Source organism: Aotus nancymaae, unplaced genomic scaffold (assembly GCF_030222135.1).
Source record: "Aotus nancymaae isolate 86718 unplaced genomic scaffold, 86718_ANA_hifiasm-v0.15.2.pri h1tg000092l, whole genome shotgun sequence".
In the NCBI taxonomy this organism is placed as follows: Eukaryota; Metazoa; Chordata; class Mammalia; order Primates; family Aotidae; genus Aotus; species Aotus nancymaae.
The window spans coordinates 10269933-10297561 of record NW_026988507.1 but is presented as its reverse complement, the minus strand read 5'-3'; the positions used below and the strand labels follow the sequence as shown (position 1 = coordinate 10297561).

The 27629-nt window shown below is 37.9% G+C and overlaps 1 protein-coding gene and 1 non-coding gene across 2 annotated transcripts in view; both read right to left on the bottom strand.

Annotated features, from left to right (window-relative positions):
* Window positions 1–27629, bottom strand: part of SLC2A13 (solute carrier family 2 member 13) — a 361442-nt gene that overhangs the window by 63051 nt on the left and 270762 nt on the right. Inside the window, exon 7 of the mRNA XM_021673777.2 lies at window positions 16974–17099. Coding sequence (XP_021529452.2) covers window positions 16974–17099 — 126 coding nt within the window. The remainder of the gene's footprint in view (window positions 1–16973; window positions 17100–27629) is intronic.
* On the bottom strand, window positions 4325–4457 carry LOC135271842 (small nucleolar RNA SNORA22). The gene has a single exon (XR_010339974.1). It is a non-coding gene; the product is annotated as a small nucleolar RNA SNORA22 (small nucleolar RNA).

Sequence of the window (27629 nt, the reverse complement as noted above, 5' to 3'; positions counted from 1 at the left end):
ATTGATTTTAGACTTTTCTGAAAGAAACTTTCTGAATTCCATATGCCCAAATATGAGTCAAAAATAGAAAAAGAGAAAACAGAATAAAGCAGGGCATACTGTGTGAGCTGTATTGGATATGATGATGGTCTGGTCTTTATTGTTAACTATTATCATTTCTACTACAGGTTTTTCACAGACTGGCCTTCTCCACCTGATATAACATCCTCTTGAAGAATAAAACGGATAGGTTATTTGTCAAAACAGCTAGAGGACTGGTAGCCTGGGGCATTCTTTTACCGATTACTGTCCTTTCACTAATATTCACATGCACTGAGAGATTTCTATGTGTCCAGGCATAACGTCTGGCAGAGAGATCAACATTATCCCAACTTTGCCCTTGAGAAGTTTCCAGTTTGGGTGACAGTAAGAGACAAACCGGGATAAAAATAAGCCTAATGCAATAATTACTGGTTATAGACAAAGCACTGGAAAGCAGTTCTACTAAAGGGTATGTAGGAAAAAGAGCATTTGAAGTAACAGCTGAAAAGTATCTTAATATATGCTAGCTACAATGACATAATTCTGATATTTCCGGTCTGGAAAAAAATAAATGTTGTTTTAGTTATTAAGTTATAGCACAGCACAACATTCTATAAAAGAGAGCCAATTGTCAAATAAATATAGCCAAATAAAACTGGAAAAGTCGTGTGTTAGTGTTTCAGAGTCAGTGACGTGAAGTCATAGATTTCTATAATATTTTCTGTTCTGAGCATACATTTTGTACAAGAAACTCAATTAGATGTTCAAGTCTTACTCAATTAGCTATTCTCTAGACTTACAATGTTCACCAAATCCTAAGGGTAACATTTAAATCTATGAGGCACATAATATGTCCTGGGCTGATAGTGAGCTGAGGTCTGAAACAGTTTCAGCTAGAATTTGCCTATCCCTTTTTAAGTTTTGTGAAATGGGGGTTTGTTTCTGGGTTGGATCTATGCTTGTTATGATTCTCAAATTAGCACATGATGTACCACAGAACAAAATAGCACATTTCTTCTAGAAACAAAAATTTCCTTTTCTCACTGATGGTGTGAAGGATGAGATGAAAGGCCATAGGTTGGGGTGGCCTAGATAAATCAAGGATAAGTAATACAAGACTTATATTAGTAAGCTGGACATGGCTGTATTTTAGGGTATAAAGGAAAATTTATTTATTTTAAAAAATAAAACACTAGGATAAAAAACAAAGAAGCCTGTCCTTTTATGGGTCTCCTTTGGTTATGGCTGCGAGAACCTCTCACCATTTGCCTTCATCCTTAGTTCTTGGAGATAAGGTGGTGAAAAGCAATGCTTTACTGAATTCAGAAGAATTCTAAACAATTGAAAGATCTTAAGAGTTTGAAAGACTTTAATAAAAATGCCTAGAAGAGCAGATATTTTGAGCTTTTTTTAATATCCTATACACTGAGTATGTTTACCATTTCCTTTTATCTTGGGCAAATGTATTATTCCAGTGTGGGTTGGGTCATTCACACTTTCAGGATACCGAGAATCACAAATGCCTTGAGGGGAACAAATCAGCAGGTGGTGAGTGACTGTATCCTCTCTTCAGCAGCACACAGAGAACATCTCATTCAACTTTTAAGGTGGAAGATAAAAGAAGAGTGAATAGTATTGGGAAAAGGTGTACTAATTTCTTTGAACATCTCTCACAGGAGTACTCAACAAATTCATTAGAAAGTCTCTTTTGAAAGAATCAAACTAACTCCTAATCTGTTCCGGATTGCTCATTTTGGAGGTGGTCCGTATGTGTGTGCTAGGGTGGGATGCAGGAGGTCATTAGACAATGTTACACTGCTGTAACAAGTACAGCAAATCCACAGAATGATCAGCTCCACTCCTGTTTCCATTTAGGATGGGGTGTCCTGGCTTCCAGCTGTGGGCCATCTGCTCCACAGATTTGGGCTCTTAGTAACTTATATTGTATCAATTCCTTATTTAGTGGAGAGACATTTTCTTGCCTAAAATGAAACTTCTGCATTACCAAACACCAAGCTTTTACAGAGGCCAGCTGAGAAACACAACTGATACTGCTAAGGAATTTAGTGAAACAAAGGTACAGAACCCTTCATCTATATTCAAAAATGTTAGTTGTACATAGTAGATCATAAAATCTAACTACTGTATCAGTTAGTAGTCGTCTTAATTTTTACATACTTTATATGTATTTTAAAATTATCTACAGCCAATATATGTAGATACCAAACTCTAAATCTATGGAAAAAAACTCAAAGCTATCAACCTTATCAGGACTTTGTCAGTATATCTGGGGCCATTCTGCTTACTTCAAAGGGCAGTTCCTTGCCCAGCAAGGAGAGACCCACAAATGAGAACATTCACTGCAGAGAAGGCTATGATCTTATCTCCTGAATGGCCTCCAGGACATGCGTTCCTTGAACTTGCATAGGCTTGCCTGTTTTTCTTCATTCTATTTTGTCAGTTTTTTTTGTATGTGTGTGTGCTTTGTCCTTTCAAGTAGAATCTCTTTATAATAACAATTCCCAGCTCTTTAACTTCTACAAATGTTTCCTAATTTACATCTTGCATTCCTGCACTGCCAGAGAGCCCTCTGGGCCACTCCTCTGACTCAAGTGACATCCCGGGCGGGATCCCTCCTCCCAGTTATGCCTCATGTGTTGTGGTTTCCCAGATTCTTCCTCCCTCCTGGATCTGGGCAGACAGTAACAATCACATACAATTTTTTAGGCTTAATTGCAGTGGCACAAAATATGTTTCCTGGTTTGACTGTCTTGAAAAAGCTATTAAATATTCGCAGAGTTCCTAACATCATTTGACTTCCCAGTGGTCATGTACACCTAACACTGAGAAGTTGATTTCTGAAACTTTTCTGTGAAATCACAGGAAAAAAATAAAAATAAGTTGGCAGGGGAAGACATCTAATGTTGATCTGTACCTTCTTAATTTCTATTTAAAGAAGCAAAGTTGTAATAATCAAGAATTACTTGCAAAAATGTCTACTGCTATCAAGATATCAGATAGGATCTCTTCCGAATCAATAAAGAACTTAAAATAACATCTGAGTTAGCAGGGAAGAGGATGCTCTGAGTAATTACCTTCTTTGTTTAACTCTAATTTTATTAAAAGTAGCTTCTGTGACATAGCCCAAGGCCAGCATGTATCTCGGCTTTGTAATCACCTTTGAAATTCTGTTTCGAGTGTGTCTAACTGTCCTAGTTGATGTCTCCCAAGTTTTTATAAAATACCAAGGTTTGCTATACTATCTTAGGTTAAAGTTTGTTGAACAATTCAGTAGGCAGAATAAATGTAGATGTTTCATGTACCAATAACAACTACAGTTTGAAAGCACAGATGTTGAAAACTTTCTACAAATTTAAAATATTGTTATACATATAAAAATTGAAATATGAAATACTGACTTAACTCTGATCCACCCCTTTTCGTCCCTGATTCTCCTGAACAGAATTCTGATTGCCTGTTTTCTAAGCCAATAAATTAAAAAATAAACACAGATCTGCATAATCAAGTATTTCCCAAAAGGTCAATGTTAAACCAAAGAAGATGATTTTCTACTATGAATCATAGTTTTCAGACAACCTGCTTGCACCCCACAGAAAGCAAAACAGAATAGTTATATAAGCAAACAGGTTCCTGTCTCTGAGGTTTCAGAAGTTTTGATGGTTGAAATGATTTAATAAGTGGGTATCCATGAATCACACTTGCAGTCTCATTTTTTAAGCCTTAAATGAAATTTTCATCAATAATAATAAAGAATATATGCTATATTTATATGATCCTAAAAATGTCACAAAATAAATTCATGGTTTATAAATATTTTTATCATTTGGAGAATTTTTTCCTCATTTATATCATAGAAAATCCAAGTAAGTCATAGTTATAGGAACTTCAACATTATTTTAAAACATTTTAATGTGGTAATAAATACTTTAAATACTTACAGTCCATATCTTGTATCTGAATTACTTTATCCCATAATTTACTTTAAACTTTTATTTATTAAACCTTCCACTATCTGATGTTCCTAAAAGCCCAGAGTTGATTTCTAAAACTCACTCCAAATTTGCACATATTACAACAAATTTTTCATTTACCTTTTCTCTCAAATGTCTTTGACCCTAAGCAGTACGCACTGTAAATACTTTTCTTTCTCTGTGTATTTGTAAAAGGAACACTCATTTCTTTAAAATAATTTTGGAGTATGCCTGTATAAATGTTATGATCTACCTCTTAGATTATAAATCTTAGGTAGTAATGTCTGAGTCTTTTTAATACGCTTTCAATTAAATGTGCTGGCTTTCTGAAAACATTTAAAAGGATAAATGCTCCTTTCCATGCAGAGGGAAACAACGGACATTGCTCTAGCATAGAGTCAAAGCCACGGGAACTGTAAAGCACACTTGGTGTTCACTGTGCAATATTACGTTTTTAATAGCATGTAGCACAATGTCAAATTTAAATGCTGTAAAATGACCACAGAAAAAACTCTTTATATTTCCAAGTATAAATGCCACACCAATTTGAACAGAGTTTAAATTCTATTATATAATCCAAACTACCAATAATTAGGCAAGGCATAATATTAATATTTATGGGTTTGTCCATGCAGAACAGCTCTAAATCCAATCTTTCCTCTATAACTCATTTACCAAATAAATGACAGCAACAAGAAAAAAATGTAATTTTTGGAGGGTTCTAGGGAACATGTGTCTCTGAAATGAAAATTAAGTTGGTTAATCCTTGGAACTACTTAAAGAAAAAAGTTCCTAGATAAAATAAGACAGCATTCATCCGAACAGAAGACAAGTGAAGATAGTGAAAGGCACTATAATGAATTTTGCTTAGAAATTATGAGGACAGAGTTTTGCATTATCACAATTTTCAGGCTGCCATTTTGGCATTGTTTTGAAACTGTAGGAATTGTGATTGGTACTGGTTCATGAATGTCTATGCATATTCTGATGCTAAACCATAGATTTCTATTGTATAAGCTGTACAAGTTGTAAACCCAGATCACATATAGTGGAAAACGATTTTACGTTATGAAGCTAGCATTGAAACCAAGAGAGCAGGAAGGACGTGGATACCACTGATATGTAGAGGCAGCGGTTCTATTTGAATAGTCAAACTTTATTTCATATATGCTGTCCAGCAAAAAGCTTTCTTAGATTATTTGGATAGCTAATGCTGCCCTTTCTTTCCTGTACTATAGCAACATGTATAATCTTCTGTTTAAAGTTTTAAATATATATAACGACATCTAAAAATGCAAGCACCATTCTTCTATATCCCTTGTATTACTACATTTCCAAATGCCTTGCCCATACTTCCTCTTTATAAAATTCTTTACAATTCTTCCTTCCTTCTTCTATCAGAATTTTATCTCCTAAACCTAAAGCTACTCACATTAGCCCCTACTTAAAAACCTTAAGGGCTCTCTGCTTCCTCCTGCAGCGTTACCCAAACTCATGACATTTGGCAATTCCTTTCAAATTTTTTTATCCTTTCTTTCATTGCCCTGTACTATTATTTGTTTAATAGTTTTTCTTTAGAGTTCCTTTTATAACTTAAATTTTAAAAAAATGTTTTGCCCTTCCACGGTAGAATCCAGCTTATCTTGCTGTATCAGTCAGAAGACAATAGATTATGTCAGAGTAACAAAAGAGATCAAATTGCAGTGGGATTTACAAAACCCAAGCTTAATGCAGTGCTCATACCACAGGTCCACCTCGGGTCAGTTATGCTTCTGTTACCACGTGAACACTTTCTATTTTAGGACATGGCCAACTATACTGAAGAGGGAAAAGAGGATGTGGCAAATCCTGGTTTAAAACTCCGTGCCTTAAATTTTTGGCTCAGAAATGACAGAGATTGGTTCCACTCTAATTTCCTTGGCCAGAACAACTCATGTGGGTAAGACCGAATAGGCAAAGGAAATATAATCCTTGTCTTGGGAGTGGCAGCAGATACTTTGAACAATAATACAGTCAACCACACTTGCCAAGGATAGAAGATAGTTACATAAAAATGGAATGAAAATAACATTATTAATTTCTAATTAGATAATGTTTCCTGCCCAAGAACTAAAATCATGCTAGCCAAATGATTTTCTTCTTCACAGACTGAAGATATTTAACTCACTATATGATACAATATCCTATCCATGTCCAGGTATCACATAAAGTCATTCACCTAAAAATCACTGGCAGTATGATTCCCACACCTACGAAAATTTATCTGTAAAAAACAAATTAAGATCCCTAAATATGCCTTTTTGATAATGTAATCTAAACTCGTATTTCCTGTAACGGCTCCCACCGTGAATTTTCCTTTCTCTTGTTCTCATTACTTTCTCAGCCTCCTTTTAAATAAATTCCAAGCTCCCCAGACTTCATCTCTGCTGCGAACCTTCTAGCTGCTTAATTGTACCAATGTTTGATGAACGAAGATTCACATTGTTATCTTACATTCACCATGCACATGCAATTCAAGCTTTGGCTTTTATCCTTATAATAAAAATCTTACAGTATTCTTTAATCTTTTTTAGTGAAAACTCACAGTCTACTTTCCAAAGGAATTATGAAGAAAAATTAAAAAATGTAAAAGGAACACGAGTTGACTAGAAACATTAGGTTTTGACTAAAAATGAAAGGTAGTTAAATATACTATGAATATCACTACTTGGATAAAACTGCTAAAAGGTGTTTATTAATTATTACAATTAAATGTCAACTAAAGCCAGTGTGGTGGCTCACACCCGTAATCCCAGCACTTTGGGAGGCTGAGGTGGGTAGATCACAAGGTCAGGAGTTGGAGACCAGCCTGGCCAACATGGTAAAACTCCATCTCTACTAAAAATACAAAAATTAGCTGGGCTTGGTGGTCCATGCCTGTAATCCCAGCTACTCAGGAGGCTGAGGCAGGAGAATTGCTTGAACCTGGGAGGCGAAGTTTGCAGTGAGTTGAGATTGGGCCACTGTACTCCAGCTTGGAGACAGAATGAGACTCCATCTCAAAAAAAAAAGTCAACTAAGAAATTGGATAAATTAATATGAAGGAGGGAGATAAATTATTCAGAAATGTTTTGGTCTTCTGATTTGTAGGCTTTGCAACATAAACAGTATTAGAGTCTGCAATATAGTCACTAAATCCAAGGGAGTCTAAGTTTCTGAACTTGAAAGACTAATAGCCTAGAGGTATGTGATCTCTGAAATTATTTATGGGTAGATGAAACTCCAAGCATATAACATGCAGCTACAGATATTAAAGAGAATAATTTAGCATAATGACTTCTATTTAAGCAGTAACATGAAGAAAAGTGTAATTTTAAAAGTCAAAAGGATTAAAATATTCTGTATTAGACACTATACTTATCTCTATAAAATTTATGTTGGTGAAAATTAATTTTGAGCTACATTGTTATTAATTTAGGAGCACAACTGGAGGTTTTTCTATCTCTTATATGACTATCTGATAAAAATACATCAGTCCTGTACATGTTAATGATAAAATAAATTTCAATTTCTAAATACAAAAGTGATATCTCTTTTAAAAAGTTTAAAGAGGCTACAAAGGAAAACTCCCTCCGTTTTTGCTATTTGTTATAGTTTTGTAATAAACTCGGTCTTATGCAATTACCATAGATAAACTGCTTCCCTGGCATACCAGTGAATGTTAGGAAATATGCTGAATATTTCTTCTAATAATTTTCAGCCAGGACGATGATGATGATGATGATGATGACGATAGATGGGGTCCTGCTATGTTGCCTAGGATGGCTTCAAACCCCTGGGCTCAAGAGATCCTCCTGCCTTAGCCTCTTGAGTAGCTAGGACTACACAAATGTGCCATTTCACCTGGCTTCTTCCAATAATTTTTTAAAAGTGTTTTTCACAAAGGATTGCTCAAAGCAATATGTTTGCAATAATATACTGAAGTACATGGTTAAGCGTTATTTTTAAACTGTTTTGTAGTGTTTTTATTAGTACAGGTAAACATTAATACTTCGTGTTAATGTAAATTACATTACTTTTGTTTTTTCTTCTAAAAGTTTCCTGTCATGGAAATAAGTATGGATGCAAAAGATGTAACTAAAATGAAGTGGCTGGAACATCATATCCTCTCATCTATAGCCGTGATAATTTTAAACCCTTATATGTTTTTATAATTATTGACTGAATGCTTAATGTATACAAAACACCAAAGGTTTAAAAACAGTGCAGAATATAGAAATTAGAATTTATAACCTAGAAGCAAATATACATCCAAACACAGATTGCTATCATATAAAAATATAATTTTCATATAAATTATACAAATTTCATTCATTTCAGGGGTTTTGGATGGTCCTAGTTAACTGGCTTCCCCAGTGGCAATTTTTCTTCCAATGTGGTCTGATGCACATCGCAGCGAAGAGACTTAGATACCGAATGGTGTTGAACATCAGCAACTTATTCTAGCTGCGCTCTTACGAAATGGATAGTGGGAGCAGGCAGGTGGCATGAGCCAGATTCAATCAGGGGTCAAATGACCACCCATCCAGGAGGGTCTCCATCTGGAGCCTGTTCCCAGAGCTTGGGGGATTCTTCTCCTTTCTTATACCTGTATTCAATATCAGTCAGTTACCAGGTGTTTCGTTGATAAAAGGAGGTTAAGCTAGTCTTGTAAGGGCAACTTTGTTTAAAGGTCTGTAAGAGTTGCATCTGTGCTGAGGTAGACTTGTCTCCTGGAAACCCCCCGCAGGGTTGTCTCACACGGCTACTGCTAAGTGGCACACAGTGTCAGCCCTGCAAGCTGTTCCAGTAGGATTTACGGTTCTCATTAACCTTATAGCCATGAAATGTCTCTTATAGTATGCTACAACCACGGGAGTGCTAGAGCCAGCAGGAGACAGAATAACCATTGTTTTCTGAGGCTTATCACAGAAATTCCAAGGAAAAGGGGACATCTAATCTGAGAAAGAAAAAAAAAAAAAAAAGATTTCAGGCAGAGATCAAGGAGGGTAAATTCTAGACAGAAGGCACAGAGTGAGAACAGGCATAGAGATAGGAAATTATAATAGATATGAGGGTAACGATAAGGGGTTTAAATTGAGTAGAATCTGTGTGGAAGAGTGGTGACATGCTGGGAATACAGGCTGGGTGTTACGTCAGAGAGCAGCTTTGAGAAAAGTATCTCTGCTGAATGAATACGGTAAACAATGAATTGCCAAACAGGGAATCTATCTAGCTATTTTAGTGTTTCTAATTACAGAGCTAAAGTGCTGTATTACAGGAAACAAATACTGGATCAGCACATTAAGAAAGTGTCCCTCACTGGCAATACTAATTTAAATAGGAGGTCTGAAGTTCCAGAATAGATTATTTATGGTTTCGTAAAATGGAGAGTCAGGAGATAGGGAGGTGGATAAATAGGCAAAAATAAACGCAGAAAAAACATTCTAATGCATTTATCCATTAAGTGTGATTTGTCAATAACTCTTTCTTTAACTTAGAAATTGGAAACTATCTGAATCTAAAATATGTATCATTCCACTACTCAATTGTTGCTCCCCTAAAAAAAATGGACTCACTGGCCTTTTGCCTTTGAGAAAGTCATTCAGGCCCTCTCAGCAACACTATTCTCGCCTGTAAATAGGGTGTAGAAACCACTCACTTCACAGAGGTTTGGAACTGGTTTTGGAAAGTTAGATTTTTTTCTTGAAAACTGTCCATTTATCTGTTTTCAAATGCACTAGAGAACACTGTTCATAGCATTCGCTTACGAATTTAAAAATCTTTACTATCTGTTGTTACACATCCTTTTTATTCTAAATATTGTTTGTGCCTTCTCTCTCTTCTTGATCAGTATTGCAAGAGGTTTCCACGCTTTATTAGTCTTCTCTAAGAACTTTTACTTTTCGATCCTCTCTACTACTTCTTTGCTTTGTACTTCTCATCCTCTGCTAACGCTACAGGCTTACTCTATGTTCTACTTCTAACCTCATGTGGACCTGCTTAGTTACTTTAACGTCTTGTTTGGCACTACGATTTCTTCTAAATCTAATAATTAACTTGAAGTTGCTTTTTGGGTGTTCCATTTTTAGTTTCCATTTAGTTTCATTTAGTTTCCAAGCTAAACTAGAAGGGGTGATAAGTATGTTTCTATTATTCTGCAGTTTTATTGCATTTTTATTAGAAAACATGTTCTGGATGACACTATTTGGATTTACCTATAATTTACTAAAATATCTATATTTATATAAGCTTATTGAATTTACTCTTTGTGCTTGAACATGGTAAATTTTCATAAGTGTTCCATGTTTTCTTGAGAAGAATGAAATTCTCTACCTAAGGTTCTGTTTGACTCTACCAAGCTTGTAAATTTTCTAAACACTCTAGTCTTTGCTATTTTTTATCTTTTCGACTTAGTACTTATCTAATTTTTTCCTTCCTTTTATTTCTAACCTTTTTGTGATTGTCTCCTGTAAACAGCATACAACTGTATTAAAAAATTCAATATAACGATCCTTATCTTTTACAATTGTGTTTAATTGGTTTATTTTTTATTGTAAAAATAGTTACATTTAGATGTAATTTTTCCAGGCTTTTAACCTTTTTCTGTCTTATTCTACTTTGAGTTTCTTATTTCTCCCTCTGATAATTAATATTTTAAGAGCTTACTCTTCTACTTTTAACATCTATATTTAACAAATTAAAAAACTAAAAAAAAATTAGAAGGCTTTTTTCTAAAAGTTCTCATACCACATCCCATGTTATTTCTCTAGAATTTCAGCTTCCCAAGTGTTTTTTGCAAAAATTGCTGAATTATAACATATATATGCCTCATATAAAAATAGACATATATACTGCACAAATCATAAGAATACAACTTTCAGTATAATTTAAAAATATACTATTTCATTTCTTTTAAAGTCTCTTTCAATTTGTGTGTGTGTGTGTCTGTGTGTGCAATGCAAGGTTCTTTAGGTATTCATTTGTCCATCTGTCACACCTGGTGGCTTTCTTGCCTCCAGTAATTGGTGTGGTTTCTATTAGGTTGTTGCAAAAGTTAACTGTGGTTTTGCCATTGAAAGTAATGGTAAATTGCAATTAAGTTTTGCACCAGCCTAATACTCTTTGACTGTCTTTCTGTATTTACCAGGAGTTGCTTCCCGTGGACATCTTATGTACACTGAGTACTGATAATTCCATGTGGATTCCTAACATGCCTCTCTGGATGTCCCCAGTTTAGGACCTACTTTCCATTCAATTTATTTTAGTGTTTCTATTTCTCCACTTCACAAAGGCACTGTGAAATGAGAACACACACTCTGTCATAGCAAAGGCTCTTGGTTTTGCTTTCTCATGTGTGACATTATTTCCATTTGTAGTCCCATGTGATCAGCAGAGAAGTCGGTAGCTTTCCAAGCCCAGTCTAGTTAGAATTTTTCTTGTCCCTATTTGAGAACCTGAACAGTGCTTTACAGCTAGAGGCAAGGCCTGGAGCGTATCTCCCTCAGCATTAAAAACCCCAACCTCTCACCTGGAAGGCCTATATTCTCTTCTGATATTCCCAGGTGGGCTCACCACTTACACTCTTTTGTGGCACTTGGCGACTTCTTTCAAGTTCAACAGTGCATTAAACTTGTATGTGTGTGGGATGCATGCTGGAGGTATAGGGTAAGGTAATGGGCAGAAGGAGATTTTCCTGCATCAGTTCAGTCTACTACATTTGCTAAAAGTCTACTAAATAATTTTTTTTTAAAAAGTTTCATTGAAATTTAACAATGTAGATATAGAAAGGCATGCTGACGGACCTTCAAAGTTTTGTTTCCAACTAATCTCATACTATACAGACAAATGATTTTCATTATATTGACAATTTCAGAGTTGATCAACATTATTATACTACCTCCATCATCAATGGTGTTCCCATTCCACCTGGTGTCTTTTCAGGAAACACAGCTACAGTTAGAGATCAGAATATATGGCTACGGATTTCCTCAATACTGACCTTGAAATATCTATAGATAGTGTATCTCTAGATGTGAATCCAAGGTAATGGTTGATTTCGCCCTTAGAGTTCCCTTCCATGAACTCTATCAACCAAACCACCAACCAATCAACAAAAGTGTTTACTGATTATCATATATACTGGATATTATTTTACCTATAAGTGAAAAATCTATCTGACGAATTTTTCATGGTGAACACATCCTGCCTTTTTGTTCTTTTCTAGCCAAGACTAAGGAGGTAACCAATAGCAGTGGCTCACCTAGGAGCACTGTTGTTCAGCACAAGATAGAGTAAGAAAACATGGCTGTCTTTTTTTTCGTTTGTAAAGAGTTTGAGACTATTCTAAGAATATGCTGTGAACATTTTTTTTTGGTTATGTTTATTTTTGCTACTTAGTTTTATTATCTGTGTCTTACTTTTCTCTAATTTATGTGCAGTTACGGGGTGGTATAAAAATACAAATAAAATGTAAGAGTGAGCTGTTAAATTAATCTTTCTGAAATAAAGGAATTAAACGTTTCTACTAAAAATCTGTATGATTTGTTGTTTGCAAAAAAACAAAAACAAAACTCCTGCTTTGAGGCCTCCAACTTCTAACCCTTCTACTGAAGGTAAGAGAAATATCTAATTTTAGTGCTTTCCTTATTATTTAATAGAGAGTACTAATAAGTTTATAAATTAATTATGTAAAATACTGGAAATGACATATATTTCTTTAACAGATTTCATAACATGTTCATAATTCCAGACTAGGAGTAACATAGTTTTTTTTCCCCCCCATTGGCAAAAACAAAACTCTAAAGATTTAAAGCTATGAATTAGTACATCTAGAAATATTTGATCAGTTAACTCACTAAGTTTGGCTTATGAAAGCTATAAATTAAGTATTTTTTTAAAAAACTGTTCTGAGTGTTCATTTAAAATACTAATTGTAGTATCCTCTGATGGTAGTTTGTAATTCTGTGGGATCGGTGGTGATATTCCCTTTATCAGTTTTTACTCTCTCTTTTCTTCTTTATTAGTCTGGCTAGCAGTCTATCTATTTCATTGGTCTGAAATTGAGGCAGCACGTAATAGCCTGCCAACCAAAAAAAGTCTGGGACCAGACGTGTTCACAGCCGAATTCTGCCAGAGGTACAAAGGGGAGCTGATACCATTCCTTCTGAAATTATTCCAAAGAATACAAAAAGAGGGAATCCTCCCTAACTCATTTTATGAGACCAACATCATCCTGATATCAAAATCTGGCAGAGACACAACTAAAAAAAAAATTCCATGCCAGTATCCATGATGAACATTGACGCAAAAATCCTCAATAAAATACTGACAAACCAAATCCAACAGCACATCAAAAAGCTTATCCATTATGATAAAGTTGGCTTCATCCCAGGGATGAAAGGCTGGTTCAACACATGAGAATCTGTAAACGTAATCCACCACATAAACAGAACCAAAGACAAAAACCACATGATTATCTCAATAGATGCAAAGGCCTTTGACAAAATTCAACAGCCCCTTATGCCAAAAACTCTCAGTAAACTAGGTATTGATAGAACGTATATCAAAATAATAAAAGCTATTTATGACAAACCAACAGCCAAAATCATACTAAATGGGCAAAAACTGGAAGCATTCCCTTTGAAAACTGGCACAAGACAAGGATGCCCTGTCTCACCATTCCTAACAACATAGTATTGGAAGTTCTGGCCAGGGAAATCAGGGAAGACAAAGAAGTAGAGAGTAATCAGTTAGGAAAAGAGGAAGTACAATTTTCTGTATTTGCAGACAACATGACTGTATATTTAGAAGACCCCATTGTCTCAGCCCCAAATCTCAAGCTGATGAGCAACTTCAGCAAAGTCTCAGGGTACAAAAATCAATGTGCAAAAATCACAAGCATTCCTATACACCAGTAATAGAGAGTCAAATCATGAGTAAACTCCTATTCACAATTGCTACAAAGAGAATAAAATACCTAGGAATACAACTAACAAGGATGTGAAGGACCTCTTCAAGGAGAACTACAAACCACTGCTCAAGGAAATAAGAAAGGACACAAACAGATGGAAAAACATTCCATGCTCATGGTTAGAAAGACTCAATATCATAAAAATGGTCATATTGCCCAAAGTAATTTAATAGATTCAAAGCTATACCCATCAACCTACCATTGACTTTCTTCACAGAATTGGAAGAAAACACTTTAAACTTTGTATGGAACCAAAAAGGAGCCTGTATAGCCAAGACAATCCTAAGCAAATGATAATAATAATAATAATAATAATAATAATAATAATAAAGCTAGAGGCATCACACTAGCTGACTTCAAACTATATTACAAGGCTACAGTAATCAAAACAGCATGGCACTGGTAACAAAACAGAGATATAGACTAATGGAACAGAACAGAGACCTCAGAAATAATGCCACATATCTACAACCATCTGATATTTGACAAAACTGACAACAACAAGCAATGGGGAAAGGATTCCCTATTTAATAAATGATGTTGGGAAAACTGGCTAGCTATAGGCAGAAAGCTGAAACTAAATCCCTTCCTTGTATCTTATACAAAAATGAACTCCAGATGGATTAAAATTTTAAACATAAGACCTTATACTATAAAAACCCTAGTAGAAAACCTAGGCAATACCATTCAGGACATAGGCATGGCAAGGACTTCATGACTAAAACACCAAAAGCAATGGAAACAAAAGCCAAAATAGACAAATGGGATCTGATAAACTAAAGAGCTTCTGCACAGCAAATGAAACTATCATTAGAGTGAATCAGAAACCAACAGAATGGGCAAAAAATTTTTGCAATCTATCCATCTGACAAAGGGTTAATATCTAGAATCTACAAAGAACTTAAATTTACAAGAAAAAAACAACCCCATCAAAAAGTGGGCAAAGGATACGAAAAGACACTTCTCAAAAGAAGACATTTATGCAGCCAACAAACATGAAAAATGCTCATCGTCACTGGTCATTAGAGAAATGCAAATCAAAACCACATTGAGATACCACCTCACACCAGTTAGAATGGCGATCATTAAGATATCAGGAGACAACAGATGCTGGAGAGGATGTGGAGAAATAGGAATGCCTCTATACTGTTGTTGAGAATGTAAATTAGTTCAACCATTGTGGAAGACAGTGTGGAGATTCCTCAAGGACCAAGAACTAGGAATACCATTTGACCCAGCAATCCAATTACTAGGTATATACCCAAAGGATTATAAATCATTCTACTATAAAGACACATGTACACGTTTATTGAGCACTGTTCACAGTAGCAAAGACTTGGAACCAACCCAAATGCCCATCAATAATCGACTGGACAAAGAAAATGTGGCACATATACACCATGGAATAGTATACAGCCATAAAAAAGGATGAGTTCATGTCCTTTGCAGGAACACAGATAAAGCTGGAAACCATCATTCTCAGCAAACTGACACAAGAATGGAATACCAAATAATGCATGTTCTCACTCATAAGTGGGTATTGAACAATGAGAACACATGAACACAGGAAGGGGAACATCACACACTGGGACTTGTCAGGGGGTAGTGACCCAGGGGAGGGATACCAGGGGGTGGGGGATAGGGGAGGGATAACATTAGGAGAAATACCTAATGTAGATGACGGGGTGATGGATGCAGCAAACCACCATGGCACGTGTATATCTATATAACAAACCTGCACATTCTGCACATGCACCCCAGACTTAAAGTATAATAAATAAATCAATACATAAAATACTAATTGTATTTCTGTCACATATTTCTTTGTAATTAGCATATTTAAAATGTGGTCTGGATTTTCACTCAACTAAAATATAATTGACTTTTTCTTTGGAGCAGTTCCCTAATAAAATTATTACATTATACTTTATAGCTCCTATGAGACACAATATTTTATTACAGATTTCATTGCCTTTATCAGTACTATGAGTAGACAAGATAAGAGCATATTATTTTATAGGAATTTAGAACACAAAAGAAGTTAAAGCTGTATCAACATTTACACATTTTATATGTCTGGACAGAAATGTTAGTTCATAAATCTGCAGAATATTTATTTTATATTACTATTTCATTTATGCATCTACTACAAACCAAAAAGATTAAGATTTCTAGCCTCCCAAGCTAGTTACAAGCCAGTGATTACCAACCTTTATCCTTGTTTTGCTTAATTTCACTGAACTCTGGAAAAGGCCTCTAGGAATACAAAAATAGTTCCATCAAAGAACTTAACGTGATAGTAATTCTTTTTTTTTTTTTTTTTTTTTTTTTGAGATGGAGTAGCGTTCTGTCGCCCAGGCTGGAGTGCAGTGGTGTGATCTCAGCTCACTGCAATCTCTACCTACTGGGTTCAAGTGATCCTCCTTCCTCAGCCTCCTGAGCAGCTGGGATTACAGGCATGTGCCACCACTCCCAGCTAATTTTTGTAGAGAAGGGGTTTCACCTGTCTCAAACTCCTGACCTCAACTGATCTGCCCGCCTCAGCCTCACCAAGTTAGGATTACAGGCGTGATGCACCGCACCCTGCCTAATGTGATAGTAATTCATTTTGACTTTACAGTTTTCTTTCATTTAAAAGATTGGGAGTTTGGAAATACAGTGTAACGAAACAATACGTAGTGGTAGAAATTGTCTTGGCAGTATTCGGGAACACCTGCCTAAAACTAAAGATCCAAACTCCTATACCTAATTAGGGAAATCTGGATCTCCAAAAACCTAGGCCTGAGTGCTTTCTATTCTGGGTGAAACACACAATTGCAATGCTTTTCATCCACTATCACCAGCATATGCTGCAAACTAATGTAGTTTTGAAGGCCAGTTTAAAAGAACTGCAAGCACTCTGAAAACTTAAACTTAAGCCTCATTTCGAAATATTATTATATATTTGCACAGTAAAAAGAGTCATATACCTGCCCCAGGCTGCCTCATTTGTAGATGCTTTATTAACTGGAACACAGGAGGAGTCAATGACAGTTGATTTGTTCATCTTGTAGCAGAAACCACAGTCTGGATCCAACATACATTCATTACAGTAGCTGAAAAATGAGAAGAGTTACCGTTATGTTGGCAGAGACAACTGGTGCTGACCATATACTGGATTCCATGTGCTTCTCTGCATTTTCCACTCTCTTGTGCAGTAAGCCTGGGGCCTTGGGACTTGTTTTGGCCAAGGAAACTGACATGTGCTGAGCCAGGTGAGAGCTGGCTGGTCTCTTCAAATTCTCCCTATTTTGGCCACGGCAACTTTGGAAGCCACTTTGAGCTGAAGGAGGCTCGGATCTGAGAGGCTGAATGTAGAAGAGTCTCCATCAATCTGGAACAAATAAACTTTTGCTTTCCTAAACCACTGAGATTTGTTACCAAACTGTAGACTGACTCATTGTGATCCAGCCCTGACTGTACCAAGTTGCATCAAAGCGTTCATTTCTCTTAATTGTCTACCTCATACACCATCTATTTTAAAAAATGAAAAGTTTTTTTTTCCAATACATATCCTGAAAAAGAAAATTCAAACAATGAAAAACATTATGTCTTAAAAAAAAAGTTAAAAATACTACTACTCAAATATGGCCATTGTTGACATCTTGGTGAAATCTGTGCTTTCAGCAAACATATACTGAGTGTCAAGGACGTATTATTCTTAATTTAAAAGAAGTAGGTATAGGAACACAGACTATCATCTAATCACATCTGCTAACTGGATCACAAATTCATAATCGATTACTACTTGCTCATTTGACAGCAGTATTCTCACTGCAGAAGAATTTTGAAGAAGCAAAAACCTTTAGAGGGCAGGGTTTGCCAACTAAAGCCTACATCAACATCATGCTTATAGAATGAGTTTTCTCCCTGTCACACAGTCATTTTCCAGACAAAAATTCTGGGGCATTTTACAGATGGCAAGCACATTCAGGGTGCCAGAGATACTAAAGATGAGTAAGACAAAATCCAGGCTGTTTTGTAGATAAAAGGCAAGCATGAGAAACAGAAGAATGACAATGTTTTGGAAACTGGGTATGAGCTACCTGGGACAGGGGCCGATCATTTTAATTATGAGAGCCGGGAACCATTTTGGATGTGACATTGGAACCAAATCATAAAAGAAATTTACCAGGCAAAGAGGTAGAGCAAAGGGCATTTCAGAGAACTGCTTATGTTGTCATTAAAGATCAGTCAGCACACACTTATTAAACATCTACTGCATACAAGTAATGATACTAAGGGCTGTGAAAGGAGAAACACGTCATCTGAAAAAGACATACAAGTTGTCCGAAAAGACTAAGAAAGAATATTTCTTAATGTTCAAAATCAAAATACTCCTTTGATTCATTTAACTAAATGTGAAAGCACTGGTGATATAGTTTTTATATTTGTCCCTTCCAGATCTTATGTTGGATTGTCATCCCCAAAGTTGGACGTAGAGCCTGGTGGGAGGTATTGAATCATGGGGGCAGATCCCTCATGAATGGTTTAGTGCCATCTTCTTGGTGATGAGTGAGTTCTCACTCAGATCACATGAGATCTGGTTGTTAAAGAGTCTGGAACGTCCCTCTTCTCTCTCTTGCTCCTGCTTTCACTATGTGAGGTGCCTGTTCCACCTGAGCCTTCCACCATAAGCTTCCTGAAGCCCTCACCGGAAGTGGTGGTCAGCACCATGCTTCCCGTACAGCCTGCAGAACGATGAGCCAATTAAACTTCTGTTCTTTATAAATTATCCAGTCCCAGGTATTCCTTCATAACAATAAAAACAGACTAACACAACTGGCCTGGTTTAAAAATTAGATTTGTTATCATTTCAGCTTCCTCCTGTAAACCCTTCCTGAGGTAGACAGTCACCCCTACTGTTGAATGAGACTTCAGCCCTAGACAAAAAGCAAAAAAGAAGCCGTTCAAATGTACTGAGAGGTGATTCAGTAATGTAAATATGAAATTTTCCACACCTGTGATAAGCATGCTAAACCAAACAACCGAAGGCTTTAGAAGTAAGTACCCTGAGTGTCTGGCTTTGAGAACCAGACTAGGCTAATTTGGAAAGGGAGCTAATTTCTACTAGTATTTTATTTGTGTATTCTGTCCATATGAAATTAAATTTAACAGTGCTAACTGTTTCAGTGGCCTTAAATGATACTCACTGGGGAAAGGTCAACTCACCCATTTGCAGAGAAATTATTCTCAATTTATCTGAAAATATGTAGTCCCTATAAAAGTCCAAAAAGTATAATGATAAAGGCTATTACTGAGAGCTTCTTGTGTGTACATTTCAGACATATGAGATGTCATTCATAACAAATAACTACCTCCATTACTTAAGCATGACACCAACTTCCCACTTTTCCTGCTTACTTATCAAATGATCTTCCTGTGACCTACTATGTGCCAGGCACTATTCTAGGTGCTGGGACGTGTGAGAGAGCAAAACAGAGTCACCGCCCTCACGAAGCTGATCTGGGTATTAGACCTCCTGATGACCACCAGTTAACTAACCCCTCTACTTGCTATTATCAGCTTTATCCTTTCTTTAGCTTACTGACAACTACCCATCATTTCAATATCCTCAATTTCCCTTCTCCTCTATCATTCCATTATACCCATCTAGCAAAAATCCTGCCCTATATGAATGCAAACATTTGCCTTTTCTGTGACTTCACCCTCACAGCCAAATGTCGCTGAAGGGATCATACAGAGCAGTTGAGTAGCTCTTCTATAATTCATGATCACCAGGCTCAAAGGGATTCTCAACAAGCCTTATCTAGATGGCTTTAGTCAACAAACAAATCGCAAAGCTTCTTAGCCCCTTGATTTCTAATTCTTTGCTTCTGCTTAACTTTCTCCACATCTTGGAAGTTATTATCTATGACTGGGGTCAGCAAACTACTGCTGCCGAGAAAAACCTGGCCTACCACTTACTCTATTAAAAAGGTTTACAGAAACACAGCCATGTCCACTCGTTTACTTATTGTTCATGACTGCCTTCATGCTTTAAGGAGAGCTGAGAAGTTGTAACAAAAACGATGGCCTGCAAAGCTGAAATGGCATGCAAAGCTGAAAATATTTCTTATCTTGCCCTTTACAGTAAAAGTTTGCTGATCCCTTATCTAGAACACCTATATAGATCCCCTGTGCAGATATTTCACTCCTTTTCTTCAAATTCCCTAACCTCCTTTCTCCAAGAGCAACTGCTCTTCTACCTCACAGAAACCTTCAACATTCTTTCCCTACCAATCTCTCAGTCACTCCATGGCTTTGCTTCCCTCTCTATGGAACCTTCATGTGAATCCCTCTAACCACTCTCACCAGACCCTCAACGTCTTCAAATTTAGTTTCTTCTATTGCAGCTTCCCTGCAGAACTTCATGTTTGGCTCTTTCTGATCCCTTTTCTACCTCTAGACTATTCTGTACTAGCAGAGAAATAACACAACCAGGCGTATTGGTACAAATGCACATTCAGTTTTCAACCGTAGCTGGATACTCACTGTTGCCAGGAAAATTCTCCTGTCCCTAATAATAGATAGATTTCCCAAACACCCACAACTCTCTTCAAATCCCAATCCTTATTCCTCCACAACTTTCTTAGAAGATGGACTTGTATTCACTGGGGCTCAGAACATGCTACTCCGTAATATGGCACCTTGGAGCTTACATCATAACCTTCTCCCCACTTTTGCCTCTGAAGCATGGTCATAAAAAAAAATCTTTGGGTTGCGTGTGGTGGCTCACACGTGTAATCCCAGCACTTTGGGAGGCCAAGGTGGGCAGATCACAAGGTCAGGAGATAGAGATCATGCTGGCCAACATGTTAAACTGAGTCTTTACTAAAAAAAATACAAAAATTAGCTAGGCGTGGCGGCTCATGCCTGTGATCCCAGTTACTCAGGAGGCTGAGGCAGGAGAATCGCTTGAACCAGGGAGTCAGAGGCTGCAGTGAACCGAGATGGCTCCACTGCACTTCAGCTGGGCAACAGAGCAAGACTCTGTCTCAAAAAAAAAAAAAGAAAAAAGAAAAGAAAAAAAGTAAGATCTCTGACCTACATTTTCTGAAAGCAGGTCATAAGACCCTCAGCCTCTATACCCAGACACCAAGAAGAACCTGAACGAACAGGCCTCGCCAAGTTCTTCCCAGGTTATTACCATTAGGTATTACCTTTTTGTTCTCCACTCTTATTTCCAACGACTGTTCATAAAAATACACTTTTCCCTGGGCACAGTCTTTATGTCTGCAGGCTCTGTCACATAAAACTTTGGTTAGATACATTTGTTATGCTTTTCTCTTGTAAATCTCTCTTTTGCCACAGTAATGCCCATCGTGACTCTTGAGGTTGGTCAAGAAAAGATATTTTTTCTCCCTTACATCTTACCTCTCAGCAAAAAACCGAAGGGACTAGGAATGAATTTTCTCACATTTAAACTCAAAAACAAACAAACAGATATCTACATCCATATCTGTCCTCACCTCTTTTCCTCCAGCCTCTGAAAATCAAATGTTCAAACTCATGGACCAAACTTTTAATTTCATTTCTCTGGCCATAACCAGGACCAACACCAAGTCTCAGTAGTAATTTTCTCCCCTTTATCTTTTCAAACCTCTCCCAGAACATACTCCAAAGTGTATGTGCAGGTGTAAAGCCTTTCATTTATTAAAAAAGCATGAAAACTATTCCTTCTGCTACTCCATACTGCCGCCTTCAAACCATTTCATTCAGGGAAAGGAGGTCAACTATTAAAACAGTGTTCAATTTCCTTCCCATTCCAAGAGTGGGGCTCTGTGTGGGAACTGAAGTGCTTATCTGGACTACGCCCTTCTCTGCCTGGGTCTTGTGGAGGCAAGACAAGATTTCCTACCACTCTTTCATCCTTGACATGGAATTTCTTTTTCAACATATAGAAATCATGTGGCAAAATTCTTCCAAATATTATAAGATTCCCAACTTCAACTTACCATTTAGAAGGTAGCAAAAACTTTAAATATTCTGGGGAATCTGCTAATTGACCTTTTACAGAGAGCATGTATTACAATGACAGTTTTAACAATGGCATTTTTAAAAAGGAACAACTTCTACAAGTGGCTAACTGTATTTTTCACTCAAGATTTGCTCTTTAAGCCTTTCTTGAACATGACCTGATGAATTTATGTAAGGTCTTCTAAATATAAAAACGGTGAATTTAAATACATTGGCACAAAGTCAATGCTCATAAGAATATTCTAAGCATAGACTGAAATCTCTTTTTTTTTTTTTTGGCGAAAAGCAGGTATTAGGCATTAGGTCTATTTGTCCCCTTTCATAGTGTGTGACCTGGACTAAATTCTAAAATCTAGACTTCAAAGATTTCTCTCTCGAGAACACACATCTCTAACAATCCACCCAGTTCCAAAATTGTATATGAAAAAAAATAGACAGAAATACCTATGATCTAACCCTAAATTCACACAAACTTCAACAATGTAAAAACCTATTAGAATGCTGCAACTTCTCATAAACATTTACTCTTACATACTAATTTCAAGGGCAGAAATTATAGGTGTGATCTACATGAGGAAACTTTATAATTACAAGAGAAATGAATATGAAGGTATTTACATAAGGACTATGCTTTATAAAAGGAATTGCAGAATGAATTAAATAAAATGACATACAATTTAAACTTCACACTAATCCAAATTTAGTAAAGCTGATGGAGATGACCTTCACTGTAGAACATACAATGCTCTTTACTGACTGGTAAGCAAAATCGATTCTGAGCACCCGAGGGATAAGGCCGTGCTTACCCAACCCAGTACCTGTAGAACGGCATGGAGCCCACCACAGGGTGGATCCCCAATATGTATTTATTAAATGAATCAATGCACAACAGCTCTAGAAATCAAGGCATTCTTAAAGCTTTATAAGCTAGTTTGTACTTGGTTTGTGGAAAATAATTTTAGGAGGTATGTGAATTGAGGTAAATATATTAGTAATTTTTAGAATGAAATAAAAAGAAGGCAAAACTAATTGTCAAAGGGTATTTTGAGCTAAGCCTAGTTTTAAACTGACAAGCCACAAATATTCGATTAACACCCAAAGTGGAATTGGTTAGTAATTTTGACAACTCACTTCCAGAAAGCAACAATGGCAGCAAAGGTGTGGGGCGAAGGCAACATGTTCAAGCTTAGGCACATGGCATCTGAGGTCAGGCATGGAAAATTACTGAGGCACGTGTATGTTATTTGTGCATGGGAACGAAACTCCTTGACCCTGAAAACACGACAGGGAGTGGAGTGTGTGGTGTGATAAGGAACGCTGAAAACAGCCTCCTAAGAATGCAGTGTGAGTGTGTACAAGGTCAGAGGTGCCTCAGTAACCCACTTTAAATGACCATCTAGTGGATGTTTGTAGGCAATACAAGCCCTTTCAATAAGTACTTGGTGATCTCTCTCGGAAGAGCTCCCCGCTAGCCCCGCTCAGCTGGAACTGTCTGAGTACTTCATTCTTGGCGTTCACTGCAAGCTGTAAGGTCTGCAACTGGTGCCCCCAACGTGATCACCTTGAATTTACACTTAAAAGGAGAGCTCATGAGTTTCTGGGGAAACCTGGTAAGGGGCAGTCCTGACTCCAAGCAGGAGGATGGGCTGCACATGTAAAATATCATGGGTCAAGAAATGACCAAAGAGCAGAAAGCATTTTTTAAAACAGTGCAACAGCTACTCGAGTCTATCCAGTGCACTGTAGATCCCGGAGCTCTGCACAAGCTTATGCTCTTCATTCGGCAGGAATGGCCTCGGTTTCCTGATCAAGGAGCCTTAGATTTGGAGTTAGGGGAGCAGGTAGGTCACTGCCTGAAAAGAGGATATGAGCAAGGTCATTTGACTAACGTTACTGTTTTGACCACCTGGGTGCTGGTACGCCCTGAGTTGTATCCTCTTTATCTACCAGATTGCTCTGAGTCAACCCACCCATTTTCTCCACCTGAAGGGAATTCAGGAGATTTAAAGGAGAAGGAAAAACAGAAAGCAGAACAACAGGGAGAGGCTCCTCTCCCCTTTTCATTCCCTTCTATGGGGAATAAGGAAGAGATTTTTTTCTAGTGAGGGTAAGGACAGAACTGAGCCTTTTCCTCCCCCTATAGAAAAGCTATTGCCTTCTTTCCTCCACCCTTAAAGGGACCTGCATCTGTTGGCTGCATTCAGGCAACAGTGCCGCCCATTCCCCTTAAAGAGATTGAAGGCAGTCCAAGGGACAGTTCTTGGATAAGACCCCTGGTCAGCGAACATCTATGTGATCGGGTGGCGGCGTCCCCTTGACACACTTCCCTGCTGGAGGGGTGCCTCCGGGAGGGAAGAAAAGTGGCTGATTCTGATTGTCTTCCTAATACGCAAGTTCTCACCTCCTACTTCCAGCATCGACCTTTCTGGCCTTGTCTTTATTCTGTTTCCCTGGAGTATCAGGGAAAGTTGCATGCTGCCTCCTGGGTTTTATCCAGAAAGCTCTGGCTTTCTTGCTGCCCATAGAAGCCTGGGGCAGGATTGTTGCTAAGATGCCATGGAGCGCACATTTAGCCACTGGCCGTCTAGGCAAGTTGCCCCTTGCTGGGTTTGTGGTGATGGAGGGGAGGCCAAGAAGCATAAACTAAGTCTCCAGGTGGCCGCAGGCAGCTCCAGCCGGTCCTGAGAATCCTCCTCACCATGGTCACACGCCTCAGTAACTGCGCCCAGAGAGTGCCTGCTGCTTGCTGTGCTGCTGCTTCTCCTACTTCTGCCCTTCCCTGCCACCCCTCACGTGTCTCAGCTGACAAGCAATTCCTTGTCTTCCCTGGCTCCCTGGAAAAGGCTAAAGAACAGTCCATGGCACCCCTATCTTATTAGCCTAAGGTAGGCAGAGGGGTGTGGAGCAGCCTAGAGTACAGAGCTCTGGGGGAGAAGCCGCTAATGAGGGGCGCTCTCCCTTAGCCACACGTTAAATGCTAACTAGGCTGAGGTGGACGAGCTCTGCCAGCTGCTGTCATCTTCAGAAGATAGACACAGCAGTAAGGAATGTTTTGCTTTTTTATAAAATGTTTAATAACACTGTGGCTAGGAAACTTCAAAGCAGACCCTGAAAGTCTGCTCCCTCCTGAGCCTCTCTGCTTGGGGGTGGTAAAAATAATTTAAAAAGCCCAGTATATTTTCAGTACCTTACCTAACAGGGTTGGCTCCAAGCATAGGTGGCCTGGACGATGAGAGGAGTGGTTTCCTCCCAGCCCGTTACCCTCTTGCGTCCTGCCTCCGCGCTTACACGTGCACGTTACCACCTGGTCATTCTCGGGCTTCTCGCTGCTACTTGTAGTTTTCCCTCCTTCCTCTCAGGGCAAGAGTAGCAACAGGTGGCGGGCTGTTAAACAGAGAGGCTGCCTAAGGAGCCCGCAGCAGATGGGAAGAAACCGGCCACAGCCGGCTTCCCAAGCTCACTTCTAAGACGTTCCAGCTAAAGGCTAATGCAAGAAAATGGCCAGCACCTAAGGACATTTAAAAATGATTTTCGTTTTTGTTTTTTCTTTTTTTTAACGCACTTAAGCTGACTCTATGAAGGTTTATTATCCTGGCGACTTGCAGTTACATTGTAATAACTTTCAAGGGCCAAAATAAAGTAAAAATCACTTAAAATACTCATCCTTTCCATGCCTTAGTTTAGCAGGTAGGCTTTATATTTTGCCATTTCTGTATTTTATGTGCTGTGTACCTGTCTCATAACCCCTCTACACATACACAAAAGACTACAGATTTAATAGCTTCTTTTATCATAAAGAAGCGCCAGTGTTGCGTCCAATTATCAAAATATAACCCTGCTACTCTTTTACTACTAGTGGGCAAGGAACAATTTCATACTCTCCCAGCTTGTGATGGTGATTGGCAAGTAGCAATGGCTGACTTTATTGGTAATATCAGCTTCCATTTACCAGCCTCTCAGCTCCTGAACTTCTTACAAACTGTGCCTGTTAAATTTGTGTCTATTGTTGTCTCTAAGTCCTTGTTTCACACCACTGTCTTTACAGATGGCTTAAAAAAACTAAAAGGACAGCTACAGTGAGGCAAGATGCCATGCAAAATTGGCAACACAAAATCAGGAACATTTTACAACCATGCAACAGGTGGAGTTATGTGCTCTAATATGGGCCTTACAAACGTTTCCTCACCAAAACATGAATATAATTAGTAATTCTGCTTATGCGGTATATAGTATTACTCATTTAGATCCTGCACATGTGAAGAGCATTACTACGGAATCTCTACTAGCTTTGTTTCTTACAGCACAAGAGCTCCTCTGTGCCCATCATCACCATCGTTACATCACCCATATTCGCTCTCATTCTAAGTTACCTGGTCCCTTATTAGAAGGAAACGCTCCAGCTAATGCTCTGGTACAACCACAAATGTGGTTTGCAGATTCTTCTGCATTTTTGCAAGCTCAAGCTGATCATGCTTTTTTTCATCAGAATGCCCACAGAATGAAAGTGTTAAGTTTCATTTAACCCTTGCTCAAGCTCGCGTGATATTAAAACTTGTCCTGATTGCCAACAGCATTCTCCCTCTCCTTTTTCCTTAGGGCTTAGTGCCAACCCATGAGGTCTGATGCCTAATGCTATCTGGCAAACCGATGTTATTTAGAATAGCATCACCCTTTGGAGGTTTCAAATTCTCCACGTTACCATGGACACTTATACAGGCTTGATACATGCTACTCCCCAAAACAAACAAACAAAACTAAAGATGCAATTTTTCATTTGTTTAAATCTATTGTAACTTTAGGCCTTCCATAAACTATAAAAACTAATAATGGACTTTACTATCTTAGTGTTCAATTTACATATGCATTGCAAATTTAACACATACAACACAAAACTGGCATCCCCTATAACTCAACCGGTTAGGCCATTGTTAAGCAAGCTCATTAAACTCTTAAAATATATCTTAATAAACAAAACAGGGGGAATGTGGGCCTCTCTCCTTAAGAACAGGACCTGTCATTGGAGAATCGATCAGCAATGATGGCGATGACTCGGAAGGCACCTGACATTATCTGACGACAGCTAAAGAGCTAAAGAGATTGGATCAACAAGCAACTATCCAGCTTGCCGCCGCGGAAGCCCCTGCAACTGCAGAGAACCGGTTTCTTAGGTATCTGGCGGTAACTGGGGAAATTTCTGAGAAAGTAAGGCAGACACAGATGTTAGGGTGACTGGTAATTCTTGTCATTTGCCAAGTGAGATCAGCTCAAGAAGATGTTTATTGAAGTCTTTTTCTAAATCCCTGTTCTTAATGTTATCACATGGTGGGATGCTGACCTGCCTTTGTCATCTAATACTATTTTTTGGACAGGAGGTCAATAGATGCCCATCTTACCCCTTAATTGAAAATTTGAGATGGATTAAATGTAAGGACTCCTTGACATGATTGTCTAGTAATCCCTCTCTTTGTGTTTCCACAATAGCACATAATAAGTGTGTTACTCTCGGTCCTTAGGAGTATCTGTACAATCAGCCCCAAAAGGATGCTGAGCTTGCAAATCTGACCTTTATTTCTGCTGTTGCCACTAATCTTACTGAGGTCTCCAAT